This window comes from Prionailurus bengalensis, chromosome B2, assembly GCF_016509475.1.
Source record: "Prionailurus bengalensis isolate Pbe53 chromosome B2, Fcat_Pben_1.1_paternal_pri, whole genome shotgun sequence".
In the NCBI taxonomy this organism is placed as follows: domain Eukaryota; kingdom Metazoa; phylum Chordata; class Mammalia; order Carnivora; family Felidae; genus Prionailurus; species Prionailurus bengalensis.
The window spans coordinates 34095988-34115957 of NC_057349.1; the positions used below are offsets into that span (position 1 = coordinate 34095988).

Consider the following 19970-nt stretch of genomic DNA (forward strand, 5'->3'; position numbering starts at 1 on the left):
TGTAACTAGAGTTGTATATTTTATTTGAGTCTCATCTCTTTGGAGAAAGGGGAACGGAGATGAGAGGAGTAAGTTAGAGATGCTTGGACAAAACCCCCAGAGTACGGGGTGTGCAAAGAAGAAAATCCTTTACTAGAATATCTGCTGATGGTGAGATGAGGTAAGCCTAGATAGGGAATTCAGAGATAACTCTTGGTGTTTAGCATTGTGATCTGGGAGTGAGATCCGTGTTGAGCAAGGAAGAGGCCAGCAGATGAAGGAGTCCCAAATCAAGTATTGCTAGCTTGTAACTAGTCTAGGTCTTCTGACCAAGTGACCCCATTTGGGTGGGGAGGGTTTGCCAAGGGAATCTGACTCCTTATTCCCAGTTCATTTCCTAACAGTCTTCACTATTATTGTCCTTGGGTGAATATAAATTCATATGTTGACGCCTCCTCTCAACTGACGGTGTCCCACGCCGAGCCTGAACTGGAGATCTGGGAAGTGTAGACGGATACAGAGACCAGTACTGCTGCCAAGGATAAGTGTGAGCCCTTGGCCTGGGTTTGAGCTCAGCCTCGAGCTCAGCCTCGGGCTCGGGCTCAGGCTCCAGCTCAGGCTCTAGCTCTATTTCAGGCTCTAGCTCAGATTCAGGCTCTAGCTCTGACTCAGGCTCCATCCCATGAGTCAGGTCCAGCTCGAGATCTAGTCCAGTCTCTTGTTCTGATTCCACTGTGGGCTCCAGCTCCAGGTCTAGCTCCAACTCCTCCTTTGTTATCGGTTCCTGCATCATGATGTAGTCTGGATTTGCGTTTTTAGAGACTTCTAGAAGATTGCCGCTCATTTCATGTCTTGGCTCTCCATTCTAAAATACACACAATTAGAAGGGTTAAAATTTACAACTTAATTTAGCTTTTGAACAGTCAAGGAATTTCAGAATACAAAAGGACTTAAGACACGAAGAAATCATGAGTTCCTGGCAAAATAGGAAATCTTCCTGGCCACATCTGCTTTTCATCTTTGCAACCTCTGGTTCCTCAGTTACTCACTATTCTTCAGGCTCTGTCAATCCATAACTTCTGATTTCTTTGGCTTTTCTAGCTAGCCTGGGTTTCATGGTCAACCATTAAAACATCAGTGGTCTTGATAGCATTCTGAAACATCTTGTCTTCTTGATCTTACTTGTCTTTCCAACCCCATGTGTGATTCTTGGCAGGGCATGTAAGGCCCTTCGTGACCTGGCTTCTTGCCATCTTTTTTAGCTTTACCTATGTCTGTGGTCCCCACCACTACTCTGGCCATAAAGTTAACTAAAGATGCCTGACTTCTGCTTACCTTTGCTCATGCTGTTCCCTGTGCCTGCCTTGTCCTTCTCCATCTTATCCACATACACTTATTCATCATTCCAGATTCAGATCAAAGACGATCAACCAGGATCTCAGCTTCCTTTGTGTTTCATCTATACTTCACTCACACTTCTGTCATAGTGCCAGTAATGTATTGCTTTTTGTAATTTATAAATCTATTTCCCCTATTAGACTCTAAGCTCTTTGAGGTGGGGCAGTGCCTGGTTTTTGATATCCCCAGTACCAGTGACTGAGCCTATCACCTAGCAGATGCCCCATAGGCTTGGTCAATCAGTTTTACAGCAGCATTCCATAGAATTATCAACTTTCGGGGCACCTGGGTGGCTCAGTCGGTTGGGCGACCGACTTTGGCTCAGGTCATGATCTCACAGTCCGTGAGTTCGAGCCCCGCATCGGGCTCTGTGCTGACAGCTAGGAACCTGTTTCAGATTCTGTGTCTCCCTCTCTCTCTGACCCTTCCCCGTTCGTTATCAACTTTCACCTCTCCTGAAATAGTTTTCTCTCTTCTGTCACACAATACTCTTTGGCTTTTCCTCTTTCCTCCCTGGTTGCTTCTTTCTGGTCTCCTTGTTGTCTCCTCTATTTCTTTTGGATTTCTAAATGTTGGCAAGCTTCAGGGCTTCTCTTCTGCATCTACACTCCTTCCATAGGCAATTTTATTTAGTCCCATAATTTTCATTATCATCTATGTGCCAGTGACTTTTTGATCATAACCCTTCCCCTGATCTGTTTGTTCAGGTACCCACTGCCATTCTGACATTTCCACTTGGATGTTTAACAGGCATCTTGAATGCAATACATCTGTAGTAGAACTTGCTCCTCTCCTAGGCTTCCCTAGTTTAAATGCTAGAAAAAAATTTGACATATTCAATACGAAGTCTTAATGTAAGTCCTGATAAGAATGTTAGTGAACTTGGGGCGCCTGGGTGGCGCAGTCAGTTAAGCGTCCGACTTCAGTCAGGTCACGATCTCGCGGTCCGTGGGTTCAAGCCCCGCGTCAGGCTCTGGGCTGATGGCTCAGAGCCTGGAGCCTGTTTCCGATTCTGTGTCTCCCTCTCTCTCTGCCCCTCCCCCGTTCATGCTCTGTCTCTCTCTGTCCCAAAAATAAATAATAAACGTTGAAAAAAAATTAAAAAAAAAAGAACGTTAGTAAACTAGAAAAATACTTTTTTTTAAAAAAACCACAGTAAATATAACGTCTATCTTAAGCCAACTGTTACCACCTTAATAGAAATGCATAAGAAGTTTGTCTCATAAAATTCAGGAGTAAGACAAGACCACCCACTAGTACTTACATTGTTCTGGGAGATGTAGCTAATGCTATAATATATGATACTGAGGTAAGAATTTTGACAACTGGAAAATAAGGTATTTATATTATTTGTAGAAAATATTTTTTTTCAATCTGGAAAGCTCACGAGAATTACCAATGAAACCTTTTAGGTCTGGTAAAAGGATTCACAAATGTAGCCAAATAATTTTATACAAATCAGTAGGTTTATTACAGGCTGGCAATTGCCAGGTAGAAAATATGATGAAAAAAGAATGTTAATTTCAAAAAGCAATACATATGTAAAACAAAGTATAAAGTATCTAGGATTTGTCTACACAAAGAAAGTCACAGGGACACCTGGGTGGCTCTGGATGGTTGAGTGTCTGACTCAGGTCATAATCTCACAGGTTCATAGGTTTGAGCCCCGCATCAGGCTCTTTGCACTGACAGAGCCTGCTTGGGATCCTCTCTCTCCCTCTCACGCTGCCTCTCCTGCGCATGCTCTCTCTCTCTCTCTCTCTCTCTCTCTCAATAAATAAATAAATAAATAAACTTAAAAAAAAAAGAAATTAAAAAAAAGGAAAGAAAATCACAAAACCTTACTATGAATGCAACATTTAAAAGACTGAATGGGGTGCCTGAGTGGCTCAGTCCGTTAAGCCTCCGACTCCTGATTTCAGCTCAGGTCGCCATCTCACAGCGTGTGAATTCCAAGCCCCGCATCAGGCTCTGTGCTGACAGTGGGGAGCCTGCTTGGGATGCTCTTTCTTTCCCTCTCTCTCTGCCTCTCTGGAATTCACTATCTCTCAAAATAAATAAATAAGCTTAAAAAAAAAAAAAGACTGAATAAATACAAAGACAGCTCATGTTCTTCAATAAGATGAACAAATACTGGAAAAATATCAATTCTCAATTTATTTTATATTTCTAATGCAATTGTAATGAGAATTCCAATGGGATTCTTTTGTGGGGGGGGGGGTGCTAACAAAAGATTCAAAAATTTGCTTGGAAGAATAAATTGGTGAGAATGATTTAGCAAATTTTGAAGTAGACTTCAAACCAAACAGTAAATGTGTTATAAATCTATATTAAAGCTATTAACAACAATGAAACAAAAACTATGCTATAAATAGACTTCAGTTTTCATAATAATGTAATATTTTATGAAAATAGCATTTCAAATCAGCAGAGGAAAGAAAGCTTATTCAATAGATGAGTTTTCTCAGAATTGTTAGCTGTACAGATAAAAAATAAAGGATTATTCTTTAACCCCATACACTGAAATACATTTTACCTAGATTAAAAAGCATAATATATAAACACTTAAAAATTAAAATCTAGAAGAAAACATAAATGATTAGTTTACTTCCTAAGTGAGAATGACATTCTAAACAAAAGGCAAACAGAAAATAAGAAAGGTTAATATGGGAAAGGCAATGTAATATATAACGTAAATCTGTCAAGTGTATCATAATTTATAAATAAAACAGAGAAACTTTCACTTATAGAAAAGGCAGACTACATAATTCAGACCCACCCTCCTACTGAGGATGGCCAGGAGAGCTGGGTAAAATATTTTATTTTTATTTATTTTTTAAAGTTTATTTATTTATTTTGAGAGAGAGAGAGAGAGCGAGAGCACATGCACAGGAGGGGCAGAGAGAGAGGGAGAGTGAGAGAATCCCAAGTAGGCTCCACACTGTCACTGCAGAGCCTGATGTGAGACTCAAACTCATAAACCATGAGTTCATGACCTGAGCCAAAACCAAGAGTTGGACACTTAATTGACTAAGCCACCCAGGTGCCCCTGAATAAAATATTTTAAAACTTCTGCTTGAAGATACCATAAAGCTAACAAGATTATAATGAAGATTTGGAAAAGGTGAAAATCTATAGAGGTGAGTCTGGCATTTGGGACCACTTTTGTAGAAGGTATTTGATAATCTCGAAGTGGCACATATATGCAGAGAACAGTTTTGACAGCTTTAAGGGCTTAAGGTTACCAAAATTGCATTCTAGGGTCTGCCAAGGGAGGGTCTGTGGCATACCTTCCCAGAGACTGCAGCTGGGCTGTGGGTCATCTGGATGGCCTAGAACACCTTGAGTCCTAAAATCAGATCAGTTACCCTGGATTGCTAGTGCCTCCAGGGACTTGGCAAAACAATGAAGTTCTTTCCAGAAGAAAAACATCATCCTGGATCTCAGAGTATTTTTATAAACATTTTCTAAATACAATATCTGGCACACACCCAAAGATTGCCGGGCACACTAGACTTTGATAGTAAAAAATGCACATTGATCTCTAAGGCGGTGGTTCTCAAAGTGTAGTTTCTGTATTGTTAGCATCAGTATTACCCAGTACTTGTTAGCAATGCAAATTCTCAGACCCTACCCCAGACCCATTGAATCAGAAATTTAGGGGAGATGGGGCTACAGAGAGGGCCCAGCAGTCAGTGTTTTAACAGCAGATTTTGGTGACTCAGACGCATACTAACGTTTGAGAACCACAGGAAATCTCCAAACATAAGCAGAGGGACCGCTGGCCAGACATGTTGTTAAAAGAATGGTTACTCCAGGTGGGAATGGGCCTAAGAAGCTCTGAGATTTCTTCCAACTGAAAGGTTTTGTGACTCTATGATTTTATAGACGGGAGTGGACTATAGAGCAGAATAGAAAAAATATGTCCATTGAGGAAAAAGTTGCTCTGGATAAGCAGAGGCACATAACCTGTGAGAATTCTCAATAAGCAAGGGAAAGACATGACGTCAAAAAGAAGAAGAAAGGAAAAGGCCATGTTTTATAAGCTTGGATATCTTTTACTTTACTTAAAGTTTTCAAAAAAAATCCACACTTTATTGCTCTGGTAATACTTCTCTTGTCATAAAAAATTCAAAGATGATTAAAATGTAATAAGTCAAAGAATCAGGGATTTAATTAAAAAATAATTTCTAGGGGTGCCTGGGTGGCTCAGTTGGTTGAGCGTCCAACCTCAGCTCTGGTCATGATCTTACAGTTTGGTTCATGAGTTCAACCCTGCGTTGGGATCTGTGCTGACAGCTCAGAGCCCTGAACCTTCTTCAGATTCTATGTCTTCCTCTCTCTCTGCCTCCCCGCCCCCGCTTGCACTCTGTCTCTCTCTCTCTCTCCAAAATATAGGTTAAAAAAAAAATACTTTCTAGTTGTTAGATAATGTTTGGTGCCCATCTGTGTTTTAATTTCCTTTTCTTTGTGGGGGGGGGCACATTTAACCTTCACAGACTCTGATTTAAAAACACTGAAGTAGGGGGGCACCTGGGTGGCTCAGTCAGTTAAGCTGCCGACTTCAGCTCAGGTCGTGATCTCATGGTTTGTGAGTTCAAGTCCCACATCAGGCTCTGTGCTGACAGCTTGGAGCCCGCTTCATATCCTGTGTCCTCCTTGTTCTCTGCCCTTCCCCCACTCATTCCCTCTCTCTCTCTCTCTCTCTCTCTCTCTCTCTCAAAAATAAATAAACTTAAAAAAATAAAAATCAAATAAAAACACTGCAGTTGGCCCAGGCCTTTACATAGTATTAATAGACAGCTAAAAGTTCTGGCTTATGTATCATTCTCCTTTGCATTTTTCAGGTTGAGTAAATCTTATATATTACTCACAATGTAAGTAATAGCCAAAATGTTAGACTGGCAGATCTTTACCTCTGTGAATTCATTAGTTCTATTTTTCATCCCAAGGGTGGTGTAGGCATGGATTCTAAAGGTATAGCTGGTGGAGATATTTAAAATATTCAGGAATTTGGGATGGCACTGGCACTAATCAAGCTTGCTATAAAAGAATCCTTGAGACCTCTGCTGGGTTGGGTAACCCTCTCTCCAGTTGGGAAAGGGTCCTGAATACACCCAGATGCCACGGCAGTGGGGGAACTTGGGATTCAGGTCCACTGTTATTTACCAACTGATAAGGGAGCACTTCAACATCTCAAAGTCTGGCCCAGCCATACTCAAAAGCCTTTCCTGGACATTGCTCATCTCTACTTAATCAGGTGTCTCCCCACTGCTCGCCCCACACCGTGATGCTTCACATCATCCAACCTTGTCTCTTTCTGAGTAGGCTTCCCGTATCACTGTCTCGGATTCATCCACGCTTAACTCGGAGGACTCTGGAAACTTCCTTGACAAGGCAAATAGCACAGCATCGTGGAGGGTGAGGAACAGGTGGGACTTGGTGATGCCAGCGTCAAAGAAATCATTCTTCTCAAATGCCTTGACCACAGAAGCTGCAAACCAAACCCAGAACATACACAGGGTCAGACGCCTGAGGAGGAGAGCACCCAGGGTACAAACAGTCCTCTTATAGGGTGAAGGATACTCACTGTGACACCCTGAAAAGAGCACCAAAATGTTGGCATTTTGGAAAGCGTTGCACATCTGTGGGGAGAGAGCAAATCAGCGTTAGTGATCTTCACACGCACTACGAAAGAGCCTTCTAATTAGAGGAGTTTTAATACCCCTTTGGCCATTCACTTGTCTGGTTATATGTACCTCTGCATTCCAGTTCAGCTCTATAAACATTTGATGCGTGGACTTCCATATGCCAGGAAATGTCTAAAGTGCTAGGAATACAAAAGAGAATCAGATGGTCTCATGTGAGGTGGGGAGTGAGAGGGAGTGTTGCCCATGGTCTCTGGGGGGTGGCGGGGCGGGGGGAACAGTTCCCATAAAGAGGTAATGCTTCTGGGGAGCCTGGGTGGCTCAGTTGTTTAAGTATCTGACTCTTGATTTAGGCTCGGGTCATGATCTCATGATTCACGAGATCAAGCCCAGTGTCAGGCTCTGTGCTAATAGTGTGGAGCCTACTTGGTATTCTCTCTCCCTCCCTCTCTCTCTGCCCCTCCCCTTCCAAATAAATACATAAACTTAAAAGAGAGAGAGAGAGAGAATGCTACTGAGGACAGTGCTAGAAGAGAGACAGGCATGGGTATCATGGGAACACAATGGACAGCCTTCGTGAACAGCCGTTCTTGGTATTACTGTTTAGTGTATGCATGTGACCCCCTTCTTCCTGGAGTTCGCTGAGCAGAGGAGGAAAACGAGGCTCAGAGCTGGTCAAGTGATATTGTAGAGAATGGAATTCAGGAGTCCTGAAAGTCATATCTGGAACTTCTCTGCAAAGTTGCATTTAACTTTAGTAAAACAGCAGATATTTAGGAGTAGCAGATCAGTAAACATCGGATACTGACCTCAAGTTTACTTCAGCCAGTATATCTGCTCTGGTGCGATAACTTTTAAAGTCCACGTTAACCTTAATACTCTCAGATTGAATACACTCCAACCCTGAGCATGGAGTTAAAATATCAAAAGACACAAATAAAACAGACTCTATTTGGGGCACTTAGGTGGCTCAGTTGATTGAGCATCCGACTCTTGACTTCAGTCCAGGTCATGATCTGGTGGTCTTGAGATCAAGCCCCACATTGGGCTCCATGTGGACGTGGTGCCTGCTTGTGACTCTCTCTCTCTCTCTCTCTGCCCCTCTCCTGTGACCATGCTCTCTCTCTTTCTCAACAAAACAAAACCAAAACCAAACAAAACCAAAACACAAAAACCTGATACTTCTTTTACTACCAAGAGGAAACAAGAAAATCATTCTTGATCATGGTCATTTGATAAAGAGCCACTATGGACATACTTTATTTGTTTGTTTGTTTGTTTATTGGCAGAGGGAGAGAGAGAGAGAGAGAGAGAGAGAGAGAGAGAGAATCTTAAGCAAGCTCCACACCCAGCATGAAGCTCCATGCGAGTCTCCATCTCACAACCATGAGATCCTGACCTGAGCTGAAATCAAGAGATGGACACTTAACCGACTGAGCCACCCAAGTGCCTCTGGACATACTCTAAAGGACAAGCAATGGGAGAGTGACATTTCATGAATTAGGAAGAAGCTTAAATTGCATGATTGTCTCTAATAAGAATGACTGCTGGGATTTTTTTTCAGTAAATTTAAGTTTTCAAAGTTAAAGTAAACAAAAAATAATGATTTCCTCCAATTGGGCTGCATAAAACAATTAGAGAACGGTGGGGCGCCTGGGGGCTCAGTCCGTTAAGTGTCCGACTTCGGCTCAGGTCATGATCTCACAGTTTGTGAGTTCAAGCCCCACATCCAAGCCCCCGCTTTGGATCCTCTGTCCCCTTCTCTCTCTCTTCCCCTCCCCTTCTTATGCTCTTTCTCAAAAACAAATAAATATTTAAATCTTTTTAAAAATAGAAGAACAATTACAGAAGGAATGAAGAAATGTGTAACTTTAAGGTGAGAAAGTGCGCCTCGAATCTCTGAAGGCTGTAAAGTAAAGGTGTCTACATTGCCTCTACATTGGGCTGGAGTAGAAAGTCATTAACACAGGCCAGGTGTGGATGGGTTATGCCAAGGACCAGAACATATGGTGCCTCCACAAAAAAAGGAAAGCAAGAGGGGAGAGACAGAATAGCACCACCCTTACTACAGAACAGGAGGAAGAATGGTATAAAGTCAGATGCTTTGAGTCCCCAGGCTGGGCAGGCCGCTTACTAGCTGTGAGCCTAGAACTCCTAAGGGGGAATATGACTTGCCTCTCAGGGCTAGTGGGAGAATTAAATGAAATAGTGTATATGAATGTGCCCAACTCAGTCTGCCGTGTAGCAGGCATTTGATAATGTAGGTTTAATGACATCTAAAGCAGTCACTATCAAGTGAGAATGGGAGAAGAGAACACACCCCAGCAGTACACCCTAAGATGGAGAAGTCCAAAAGTTGGGACATCACCAAGTAGAACTGAATCTGCAAATGGGGTGGAGAAGAGGATGTCTTGGATGGATGGGAAAGCCCTTAACGTTCATCTCTTCCAAGTCTCGTTTTATTTATTTATCTTTTACATATTTATTTGTTTTGGGGAGAACACAAGCAAGAGGGGCAGAGAGAGGGGGACAGAGGATCTGAAGCGGGCTCTGCACTGACAGGCTGACAGCAGCGAGCCTGATGTGGGGCTCGAATTCATGAACCGCGAGATCGTGACCTGAATCCAATCAAAGTTGGATGCTCAACCGACTGAGCCACCCAGGTGCCCCCCCTCCAGGTCTCTCGTTTTATAGATGAGCAAACGAAGGCCCGGTGCAATTTAGTAAATTACCTCGGGTCTGATGGACAGTGAACAGCAGCAAACCCAGGACAGAGTACACACCCACAGAGTGCCAACCAGAGTTCTTTCTGCTACGAGAAGCTTCCTGTTGCCTCAAACCAAAGAGGAACTGGACTCACTTAAGACAGAATCATATTTCCTTAGGAATAAAGTTTGCTAAAATGGGATAAAAGAATAGGATAAAATAGGAATAAAGTTTGATAAAAGAGGATAAAAGAAGGAAAGTCAACCAAAGGAGCAGGTCTCAAAAAACAAAACAAAACAAAACAAAACAAAACAAGTGGGCGCAGTCAGCGTCCAGGAAGTGGGTGTTCAGGATGTTTAAACCTGAGCCACCCCCAAAAGGAGCAAGAGTGAGGCAGAGGGCTGTAAACTGAGATAAGCTGGCTGAAAGGCAGATACAGTACTTAGAAGACATCAACAATAAAAACCGATACAGTTAGCTGTGCATCTAAACTGTCCAGGCTGTATAAGACGGAGAGGAATGAAAATTGTCAAGAGAAATCAGAGAGTAGGAGAGAAGCCGGGACTCAGGGATACGGCTTCTGAAGGAAAAGTCTTCCCTGCCCTTTGCACCCAATGATGCGGGCAATGAGGAGGGAACTGGGGGAGATCCTGTAGGCTCCGGACTGGGCAGCCCCAGGCTTGCCAGGGCCATTTTATCATGTCTTCACATCTGAGAGTGTTTTACAATGTCTACCTCAGAGCAGATGAAGAGTGAGAATTCTTGGTGTGCTTTTTTTCTCCTGTAGCATTCAGACCTATTGAAAAGACGTACAGTGAACTCCCGGGAGATCCTGGGAGTTGCTGGGTGTGGCACGGATAGCTGTTTTCCATGCTGGATTTTTTGAGAAGTGACATGCCTTGCTTACAGAGCCAACCCCAGTTCAAAAAACAGGGTTGGTTTCTTTCCTTTTCATTCCAGTTGACCTTAAGCTGTCTTTAGTGCCCAAGTTTCTAGTGGCCCTGGGGTCACATAGCAGCTGATCAGTGACTCAGAGGATTCGATCAGGGTCGGGGCTGGTCGGGGCCGTGGTAGGAGGGGATCGGAGCTCTTGTGAAAGCCTGCTCAGTACTTACTTGTCTTAAGGACACTGAAGCCCGTGAATCCACGAAATGTACCATGGAGAAATCCAGGATAATGGTGTGGATGCTGGGTAGATGAGAGGCATCCGAGAAGGGAAGGAGTGACCTGTTCCTCTCTTGGGTTTCCACAGCGTCAGGCAGTGGCATCAAGCTGTTTCTACGGGGGTCATTAGAAACCCAAACTTTGTCCACGTCCTCGTAGCTTTGCCCTTGATTTCTGTAAGTCGTGGAAGATACGATGTATGGTACTTCCTCATGGGACACGGATTGGCACATGTTCATGCTGTCGAAACGCGAGCAGCGGATCAGGTTAATGGAGGATGAGTCGCGGTCCTGTCTACTTTCAAATCGTTCTGTGTAGACAACCTGGGACAACAGAGTTAGGGGAGGACCGTGAGGAGGCTCGAGCAGGGGCTACAAGTACCTGCAATGATGCCATTTCTGTCTCCTGACTCACCTCCCTCTCCCTCAGGAAACCTCCCCACAGACCAGGTGCTTGGATTTCGCTTGGACACCTCACTGTCACTTCACGCTCGTGACCGAAAAAGCCGCATTCATCTTGCCATATCCTTGCCGCTCACGGCATTGCCCTCCCAACTTCCCTCTGCGTACCGATGATGCTTTCATTGCCCTGTGAGCCAGACTTAAGATAATCTTTGGTTTATTCCTTCCCCTCATCCCTGGGCTCTAGTTTGTCTGGGTGCCTACTAAGAGTTTGTTTGAAGGGTTTCTTCCATCAGTCCCTTTTCTCAACACTTCCATCTTTCATCAGGCTTCCTTAAGAAGACAGAAATTACTCGCGCGGGCCTATTTTTCCCTTTCACTCCTTTCATCCTAATAGGCCTGGAGAGCCTGCCGTGGCTTAAGGACAGCACCAAGCACCAGGAATACAATGGCAGGGAAGAGGTGAATGCCCACTTTGCAGTCACAGGTAATAACTACGCGTCCCACCTTCTACCTGGGGAGAGGGCACGTGTCCGTTCAAAGCATCAACAACAACAGAGATGGACAAAAACCATGAGGCACTTGCTAGAGTGGTACAGCCTGGGCGATATTGTGCTTATTATATTGCTTATAAAATAAAAATTTTTAAATACAAAAATGGGGGGGGCATCTGGGTGGCTCAGTCGGTTAAGCATCTCACTCTTGCTTTTTTATTTTTTAAACAATTTTTTAAAGTTTTTAAATTTATTTTAAGAGAGAGAGAAAGAGAGAGAGCAAGTGGGGTAGGGGCAGAGAGAGAGGGGAGAGTGAATCCCAAGCACACTCTGCACGGTCAGTACAGAGCCCGACGCAGGGCTCGAATTCACCAATGGTGAGATCATGACCTGAGATGAAATCAAGAGTTGGGCGCTTAACTGACTGAGCCACCCAGGCACCCCTAACTGACTCTTGCTTTCGGCTCATGAGCTCGCGATTCGTGGGTTCAAACCCTGCATCAGGCTCTGTGCTGACAGCACGGAGCCTGTCTGGGATTCTCTCCCTCTGCCCGTACCTCCCCCCACTCAAAATAAATAAATACACATTTAAACAAGTACAAAAACATTAAGGTAAAAACCGTACGAGGTAGTATATTTTGCATAACAGAAAAACAAGTGGTATGCACAGATAATAAGTTACGGTTCAAAGGACAGGGGTGTTCCTTAAGGCTTCAGAGTCACCGAGGCCAGGCCTCTGGAGGACAGGCACAGTGACAGGGAGATGCGAGATCCTTCGGGCAGAAGGAGACCTCTGAGAGCCTCCCTTTTCTCTCCTTCATCCACTCTACACTCTTGTCCTTCAAAGACTTTCATGATCCACTCGCGCCGTGTCTGCCTGAACTTACTTTCCAGGCCAAGCCTCTTGCTGTTGAGGACCTCATAGTTGTTTCTACCTCAGCGTCTTTGTTCAAGTCCGTCCACAGACGGGGAGTCCTCTTTTTTCCTATCTGACCTAAATCCAAATTTCTCTCTCCTGCCTAGCTCAAGCCCATTGGCTATCAAGAAGTTGTTTCCTGACTTCTCGAACTCATGCTGATCTCTCTTTCGAATTGTTAAAGTCTTTGCTTAGAGTTGTTAAAATCTAAAGACACAGTTTTGAACGTGACAAGATACTGTGTGGAATGGTTTACTCTCCTACTTCATCAATTTTAAGACGTCCCACTGCTTTCTATATTATCAAGAAAGAAAAGAAATCACTGCAAATTAAACTGTGGCATGCCATCAGCTGTGCACTGAATCCAAATTTCAGAGATGTGAAAAAACATGGAGCATAGGATCGACAAAATACAATAATAGCCGTGTAGGTCACATTAACAGAGAGTCATCTCCCCAGTTTGATTTACAAGTCCATGAACTGGGGCGCCTGGCTGGCTCAGTGAGTGGAGTGTGCAACTCTCGATCTCGGGGTTGTGAGCTCGAGCCCCATGTTGGGTGCACAGATCACTCAAAAATAAAATCTTTTTAAAAAATTTCATGAATTGCTACAAAATAACTCTCTGAGTGGGTGTAGAGATGAAACAAAGTTGTCCATGAACTGATCGATCTTAAAGTGGATGGTGGGTACACAGAGGCTCATTATACTTGTGTCTACTTTTGTCAATGTTTTGAAGGACAAATGTCCTTTTTAAAAAAGGACAACCTGGGGGCGCCTGGGTGGCTCCATCGGTTGAGCGTCCAACTCTTGATTTCGGCTCAGGTCATGATCTCACAGTTCGTGAGTTCCAGCCCCGCGTCGGGCTCTGCACTGACCGTGCGGAGCTCGCTTTGAATTCTCTGTCTTCCTTTCTCTCTGCCCCTTCCCTGCTTACGCTCACTCTCTCTTTCTCTCTCTCAAAATAAACAAACATTAAAACAATTAAAAATGAATGAATGAATGAATAAATAAATAAATAAAATTAAAAAGGGCAGCCTGGATGAACCTTGAGGACATTATACTAAGTGAAGTAAGCCAGTCACAAAAAGACAAATACCGTATGATTCCACTTAATGAGGTATCTGGAATAGTCAAATTCATAGAGACAGAAGGTAGAGCGGTGATAGCCAGGGGCTGGGCAGGGGTTGGGGGTGGGGGAGGAGGAAACGGGGAGCTCTTGTTTAATGGGTACAGAGCTCCAGTTTTGCAAGATGAAAAAATTCTGGAGGTAGGTGGTAGTGATGCTTACACAACAATGGGATGGTAAGTTTTATGTTATATGTCTTTTTGCCACAAGAAAAAAGAAAAAGAAAACAGAGCTACTTAAGGGCAGAGACCCTTAAAATTCATTTTCTTTTTTCATTGCATCACAGTTCTGGGCACAGGGTAGAAACTCAAATGCTTTGTGATCCTATTCTACTCTGAAGTGTGTTTGCTGATGTCCTGTAAACATCCTCTACAATGCTCAGTGCAGCGTGGATACTGAACAAAAATTTGATACAGTGTTAATTCCATCCTCTTGGCAGGAAAGTTGGTGTTTTCAGGGAGTTCAGTAGAGCCTACACTCCACTAGGGTGTATGGGAAGGAGAGTGGGTGCTTGGCGTTTGCAAGGGCCAACATGAGGAGGGGGACAGGAGATGTTTGTGGTGGGGGAGTAAATGTGTGTGTGTGTGTGTGTGTGTGTATGTGTGTGTAGACAGAGCTGCCCCTCCAGGGTATAAGTATAGGCTGGGTGAAAGGCCCCCAAAGCTAGAAATGAGCAGCCCTGCTGAGGGGAAAGGAAATAAATATTAGATGAAGGGAATTAATTTAATTTAGATCAAGTCTGAATTGGAAATAATGAGCACTTTATAATTCATCAGCCAAAATAGCCTTCAGATGGTGTGAAGTTTCCATCTTCGCTTACCCGCCCTCCACCCCCCCCCCCCCCCCACCACCATTTCCTCGGTCACAGGCAGACATCAGGGGACCCTGGCATGTCCTTGAGAACGGCAGCCACCTTAACTCTGCTGCTTTTGTTGGAACTGGAAAACAATCTTTCAGCCACTTGTTTTCAGAAATCGAAAGCCAGGCAGGTGAAAGTCAGGGAAATAGGTATAACTAGGGTATTACCGTCCATCTCAGTAGGCAAACTGTGCTCTCTGTGCTCAGGTCAGTCACTGGCCATTGAGTAGCGACCCAAACATCTCCTCCTACCTACTAAGGTCAAGATCTACATCTCAAAAGGGGACCTGCGCCTTCATTGCTGGGTAGAAATCTCTGATTTCCAGTTACCCATGGTCCATCTAAGAGTCAAAGCCCCTGAGGGGGTTTTGATTTTCTTTCCTTACTTCTTCTTCAACTACCAGTGCACTTCTTTACAAAACGTGGAGAACAATGCAGAAAGGAAAAGAGGTTTCCAACCCTGGGTGGTGGCTCCTGTTCGTCACAGTTGCAGAAACACTGACAAATCTTTTCTTCCTGTGAGCTGTCTTCATTTTGATGAAACAGGTGGAACACTTCTTCTTCTTTAAGAGGCACCCCTACCATTTCAACCTGAGAGATGTAAGAGAGAGGCCAGATGGTGAGTGGGGGAAGGAAGAGGGGGTGTCCCTGGGGAGGGGGCGGGGGAGGGGAGCAGGTGGAGAAAGGCAGGGGAGGAAGCCACCACCTCTTTTAATAGCTTGTGCTTTAGCTGATCAACATTGACGAATGTAATGGAGTTGCGGCACTGGAAGATTTTCACCCCAGGAATGTTTTTCACCTGCAAGACAAATGCGAAGTGGAGGGAAACTTCTCAGCTCTTTTGTAGAATAAGAAAGCATCTCTAGGGGGCGCCTGGGTGGCGCAGTCGGTTAAGTGTCCGACTTCAGCCAGGTCACGATCTCGAGGTCCGTGAGTTCGAGCCCCGCGTCGGGCTCTGGGCTGATGGCTCTGAGCCTGGAGCCTGTTTCTGATTCTGTGTCTCCCTCTCTCCCTGCCCCTCCCCCGTTCATGCTCTGTCTCTCTCTGTCCCAAAAATAAATAAACGTTGAAAAAAAAAATTAAAAAAAAAAAAAAAAGCATCTCTAGAACTCCCTAGAGAATCTGGATTCTTCTTCCTAAGAAGCCAGGATTAGCAAATTCTTCCCTGTCATTTTCACCCCCTGCTTTTCCTGCTTTCTTCTCCGCCTTCCATTTGTTCTTTTCTTTTTCTTGGCCTTCCCCACCGCCCCTCCCCACCAAGGACATGATCCTTAACTGGCTGCAGCACTCTGAGGGATTTACCTACTCAAGTTCCCCACCTCCACTGTCCCGCATCACTTTCCCCGCCTCTGCCAACATGTGTCCGTAGGTTAGCAAACAACAACAGCAAAGGGATTGTTGTAGAAAAACCAAGCAGCGGGCCTGGTCCAGACCATCCTTTGGGCAAAGGAGCGGGACTGATCTGGAATCTTACCTCCCGATAGTCATTGAAGCTTCTATAGATGTTGGTGTTAGGGATCTGACCCAGGAGGAAAATCTTAGTTCTGAAAGGAAACATATGTGCTTTCAGGTCATAGTTGCCTTACCTCGCCACAGCCAGCCTCCTATCACCTGAGACAAAGTACCTGTGTGACCGAACAGCGATGATGAAGAAGGCAAAGGCTAGTGAGACGAGTAGTCCCACATCCAGTCCCAGGGAAATTGCAGAGACGAAAGTAACCATCCAGATAATCTTATGGAAAAGTGGGGGGAAGGAGGAAGGGGAAGGGAAGACCATGACCATAAGCACAAGTGGGAAGATCGGTTGTATCTCTCAACCCATCTTCTCCTTCCCGCTCCCTCCCGAAACCCAGGGAGCAGAGACCAAACTGCACAGCCCTCTGGGCCGTCGCGTTCACAAACGATTGGGTCCCAACGCTGCCTAGCCATTCTTGCAGGTGTCCTTGATCACTCCTCTCTTCAATTCTCTCTTGAAACCTCACGTGCAAAATAGGGATAACAAAATCTACTTTATAGGCTTTTTTTGTGTGTGTGATTAAAAATATCATCCCCAAAGCAACACAGAGCACTCACCAAATAGTAGTTGGTATTTTAAGACCTTTTGTGGCTATTGGGAATCTTTAACATCCTTTTTGGCCCCTTACCTCACCACCTTCTCCATCGCTCTCAGCAAGCCACTTGACTTTCATCTTCATAGTGTGGATAGGCTAAAACTCCCTTGAATATTTGCTCCCCTCTACCCACCCCCCCCCCCGCCACCTGCTACTTGTTAGTTACTGTCCCCATGTCATTCTCCCTCCCTGTCTCCAGTCCTGCTGAAAGAGCTATCCCTCTTCCTAGAAGTGGTACCTGTGCACTGGACCACATACCCTCTTAGCTCCTCAGGGACCTGGATCCGAAAACTACCCCCTTTCATTTCTCTTTGCCTCTATGGGGTTCCTCTCCTTTCATCGTATTATATCCCCCATCTTTTATTTTTTGCTGTTTCCCCTTTGTGTCCCCAGTTTTGTGCTCTAGATGGGAGCAGGGTTCTCCAGCAGCTCTGCCTCTCAAGACACCGCCTTCGCATAGCAGGATTTGTCTCTCGTATCCTGGCATGCAATCACACTGACTGGATTAAAAGTTATTCGACTACTTAATGTGTGGCAAACCCTTTTTACTAGCTTCATACCTAACTGTGGCCACTTCTGTCCTTTTCATTTAATTTTGCATAGTTGGAATGACATTTCAGCGTTCCATGCACCCATTTTTTCTTTTTTTAGGCTTGAGTATCAGATGTCGAAGAATTGCTAGGGTACTTCACCCTGATCTCTTTGTTTGTTCTCGCGCCCCTTTTCCGACCTTCCCCCCTGTCCTTCCCTACCTCAGCCAGCGCATCTGTACTCACACAGTCATACTGGTTCTGCCTCCACAGATTGGGTACGTTGTAAATGGTTTCAAGGTAGGGGAAGATGTTGCTCAGAATAATACCAGCCAGCACAGCCTGCGGGGGGCGGGGGGGGGGGAAGGTAAGCCCTGTTTCATTTTCCCTTTGGAGAAAATTGGGGGTGGGGAGGGGTGGGGGTGGGGAGGTCAAACTCCCAAATCTTCACAAAGGTACCACAAAAAGTCACCCTTGCCACTCAGAAATGTAAAAAATCACCAGGACCTCAAAGCAGAATCTGGGGGCACCTGGGTGGCAAGTCGATTAAGCATCTGACTTGGGCTCCGCAGTTTATGGGTTTGAGCCCTGTGTGGGGGGCTCTGGGCTGACAGCTCGGGGCCTGGAGCCTGCTTCAGATTCTGTGTCTCCCTCTTTCTCTCTCCCCCTCCCCCGTTTGTGCTCTCTCTTTCCCTCACTCAAAAATAAACAAACATTAAAAAATGATAAGTAAAAATAAAAGATAAAGCAGACTCTCACCTACTCTAAGAAACATTTTCTTGTTTTCATGAAGTCCCTGCATGAGGGTCACATTTCTCAGCCTTTTTCTAGCCATCTCTTCTGTATATGCTCTGCCTGGGCATTAGACTGATCCTGCCACCAGGAATGGCAGGTTACTCTGGTTTTCTGAGGTGACTTGGTGACCAGTGGGCTCGGAAGGTCAGCAGAGGAGGGAAGGGCAAGGATGAAGTCAGCAGGAATCACTTCTCTCCTAGCTTCATCCTCAGTCAAGAATCTCCACATGGTCTGCGCATTGCAGGAAGATGCGGTGGGAAGGGAAAGAAACTCAACCTCACGAGGTTCTTGCAAGAAGAGTAGGGAGTGTGAAGAAGAAACAAATCCTTTCACAAAGTCATACACAATAAAAATCTTACCTTTCTGAATGTGAACCTTCACACTATGTTGGTCCCCTTGCCGACCAGTTGAGACCCTGGCCAGGATGCCCCAGCAATTACTCTAATAAGGATTTTGTAACAAGGGGTCCATAATCTCTCAAGGATGAAGGGCTCATTCATAGTTTAATACTCACAGAGCCCCATTATTAAAGCTATTCAGATATCCCACTGATCAGATGGTGTTCACATTTTCCCACCCGGAAAATGGTATAAAAATAATGTTATTTTTAATAAATGTTAACATTTATTATTAATAAATAATAACATTTTTTAATAATAACATTTTTTAATAATGTTAGCATGGTTAGCCAAAAGCAAGGGCTGCTCTGTCTCTAATGTATTGATAATAAAGGAGTGCTCTTAGTGGATTCTGACAGATTTTTAGTCTTTTTTAAAAAATGTTTATTTATGGGGCGCCTGGGTGGCGCAGTCGGTTAAGCGTCCGACTTCAGCCAGGTCAGGATCTCGCGGTCCGTGAGTTCGAGCCCCGCGTCAGGCTCTGGGCTGATGGCTCAGAGCCTGGAGCCTGTTTCCGATTCTGTGTCTCCCTCTCTCTGCCCCTCCCCCGTTCATGCTCTGTCTCTCTCTGTCCCAAAAATAAATAAACGTTGAAAAAAAATTAAAAAAAATGTTTATTTATTTTTGAGAGAGAGAGAGAAAGAGAGACAGAGAGAGAGGCAGAGAGGGAGACAGAGGATCCAAAGCGGGCTCTTCGCCAACAGCAGAGAGCCCCGTGCGGGGCTCGAACGCATAAACTGTGAGATCGTGACCTGAGCCAGAGTCGGACACTTAACTGACTGAGCCACCCAGGGGGGACCCCCTGACAGATTTTTATATGTTTGCAATTTTTAAACATTCTGATTCTTCCAGCTGTAGAGAAAAAAAAAAAATCACCGTTCAGAGTAAATTAGTGAGTGGCCCTCCGAAGACAGACTTTCAGAGCGATGGCACCAAAGGTGCTATGTAAACTAAATTCTGGAAATGACTTCTGCTGGGCATCAGAAGACAGCTTGTGTGATGAATACAAGCTTGATCCCACCTTCTGTGCATAGATTCTGGGGCTGGGCTCCAAGGTCTCCGAATCACAAGAGCAGAAGGCAGCAACAGCCTTGAGGCAGTCCTGCTCTTCAGAAACCTGACTATTCACCGGGCGGGATGGAGATATTCAAAAGGATGGGGCTAACATTTACCACCACTCCGGCTTCAGGGACGGCCACCTCACTGTGTCACCAAGCTGCTACCCCAGTAATGAAACCTCCTTCCTTCCACCTCCCTCAGCACTATCTAAAAATGGCTAACGGGAACATTAAGGAAATTTAAAAGGAAGTCATGGTGACTGAGCAGTGATCTATATGGTGACAGAGAACAAATTGATTATAGCCAATAATTAATGCACCTCTAAATGCAAGGTCATCAGTCTCTCACAAAGGGAAGAAATGGCACAGAAGTATAGAAGTACACAGA

At 44.7% G+C, this 19970-nt stretch overlaps 1 protein-coding gene across 1 annotated transcript in view; it reads right to left on the bottom strand.

The window, feature by feature from the left end:
- Positions 1-19970, bottom strand: part of SLC26A8 (solute carrier family 26 member 8) — an 83822-nt gene continuing 63852 nt past the window's right edge. The window contains exons 12-20 of the mRNA XM_043592968.1: positions 17578-17673; positions 16316-16422; positions 16165-16234; positions 15397-15489; positions 15150-15281; positions 10847-11218; positions 6968-7022; positions 6687-6871; positions 1-844 (exon numbers count right to left, since the gene is read on the bottom strand). Of these exons, the coding sequence (XP_043448903.1) occupies positions 377-844; positions 6687-6871; positions 6968-7022; positions 10847-11218; positions 15150-15281; positions 15397-15489; positions 16165-16234; positions 16316-16422; positions 17578-17673 (1578 nt within the window). The 3' untranslated portion in view covers positions 1-376. The remainder of the gene's footprint in view (positions 845-6686; positions 6872-6967; positions 7023-10846; positions 11219-15149; positions 15282-15396; positions 15490-16164; positions 16235-16315; positions 16423-17577; positions 17674-19970) is intronic.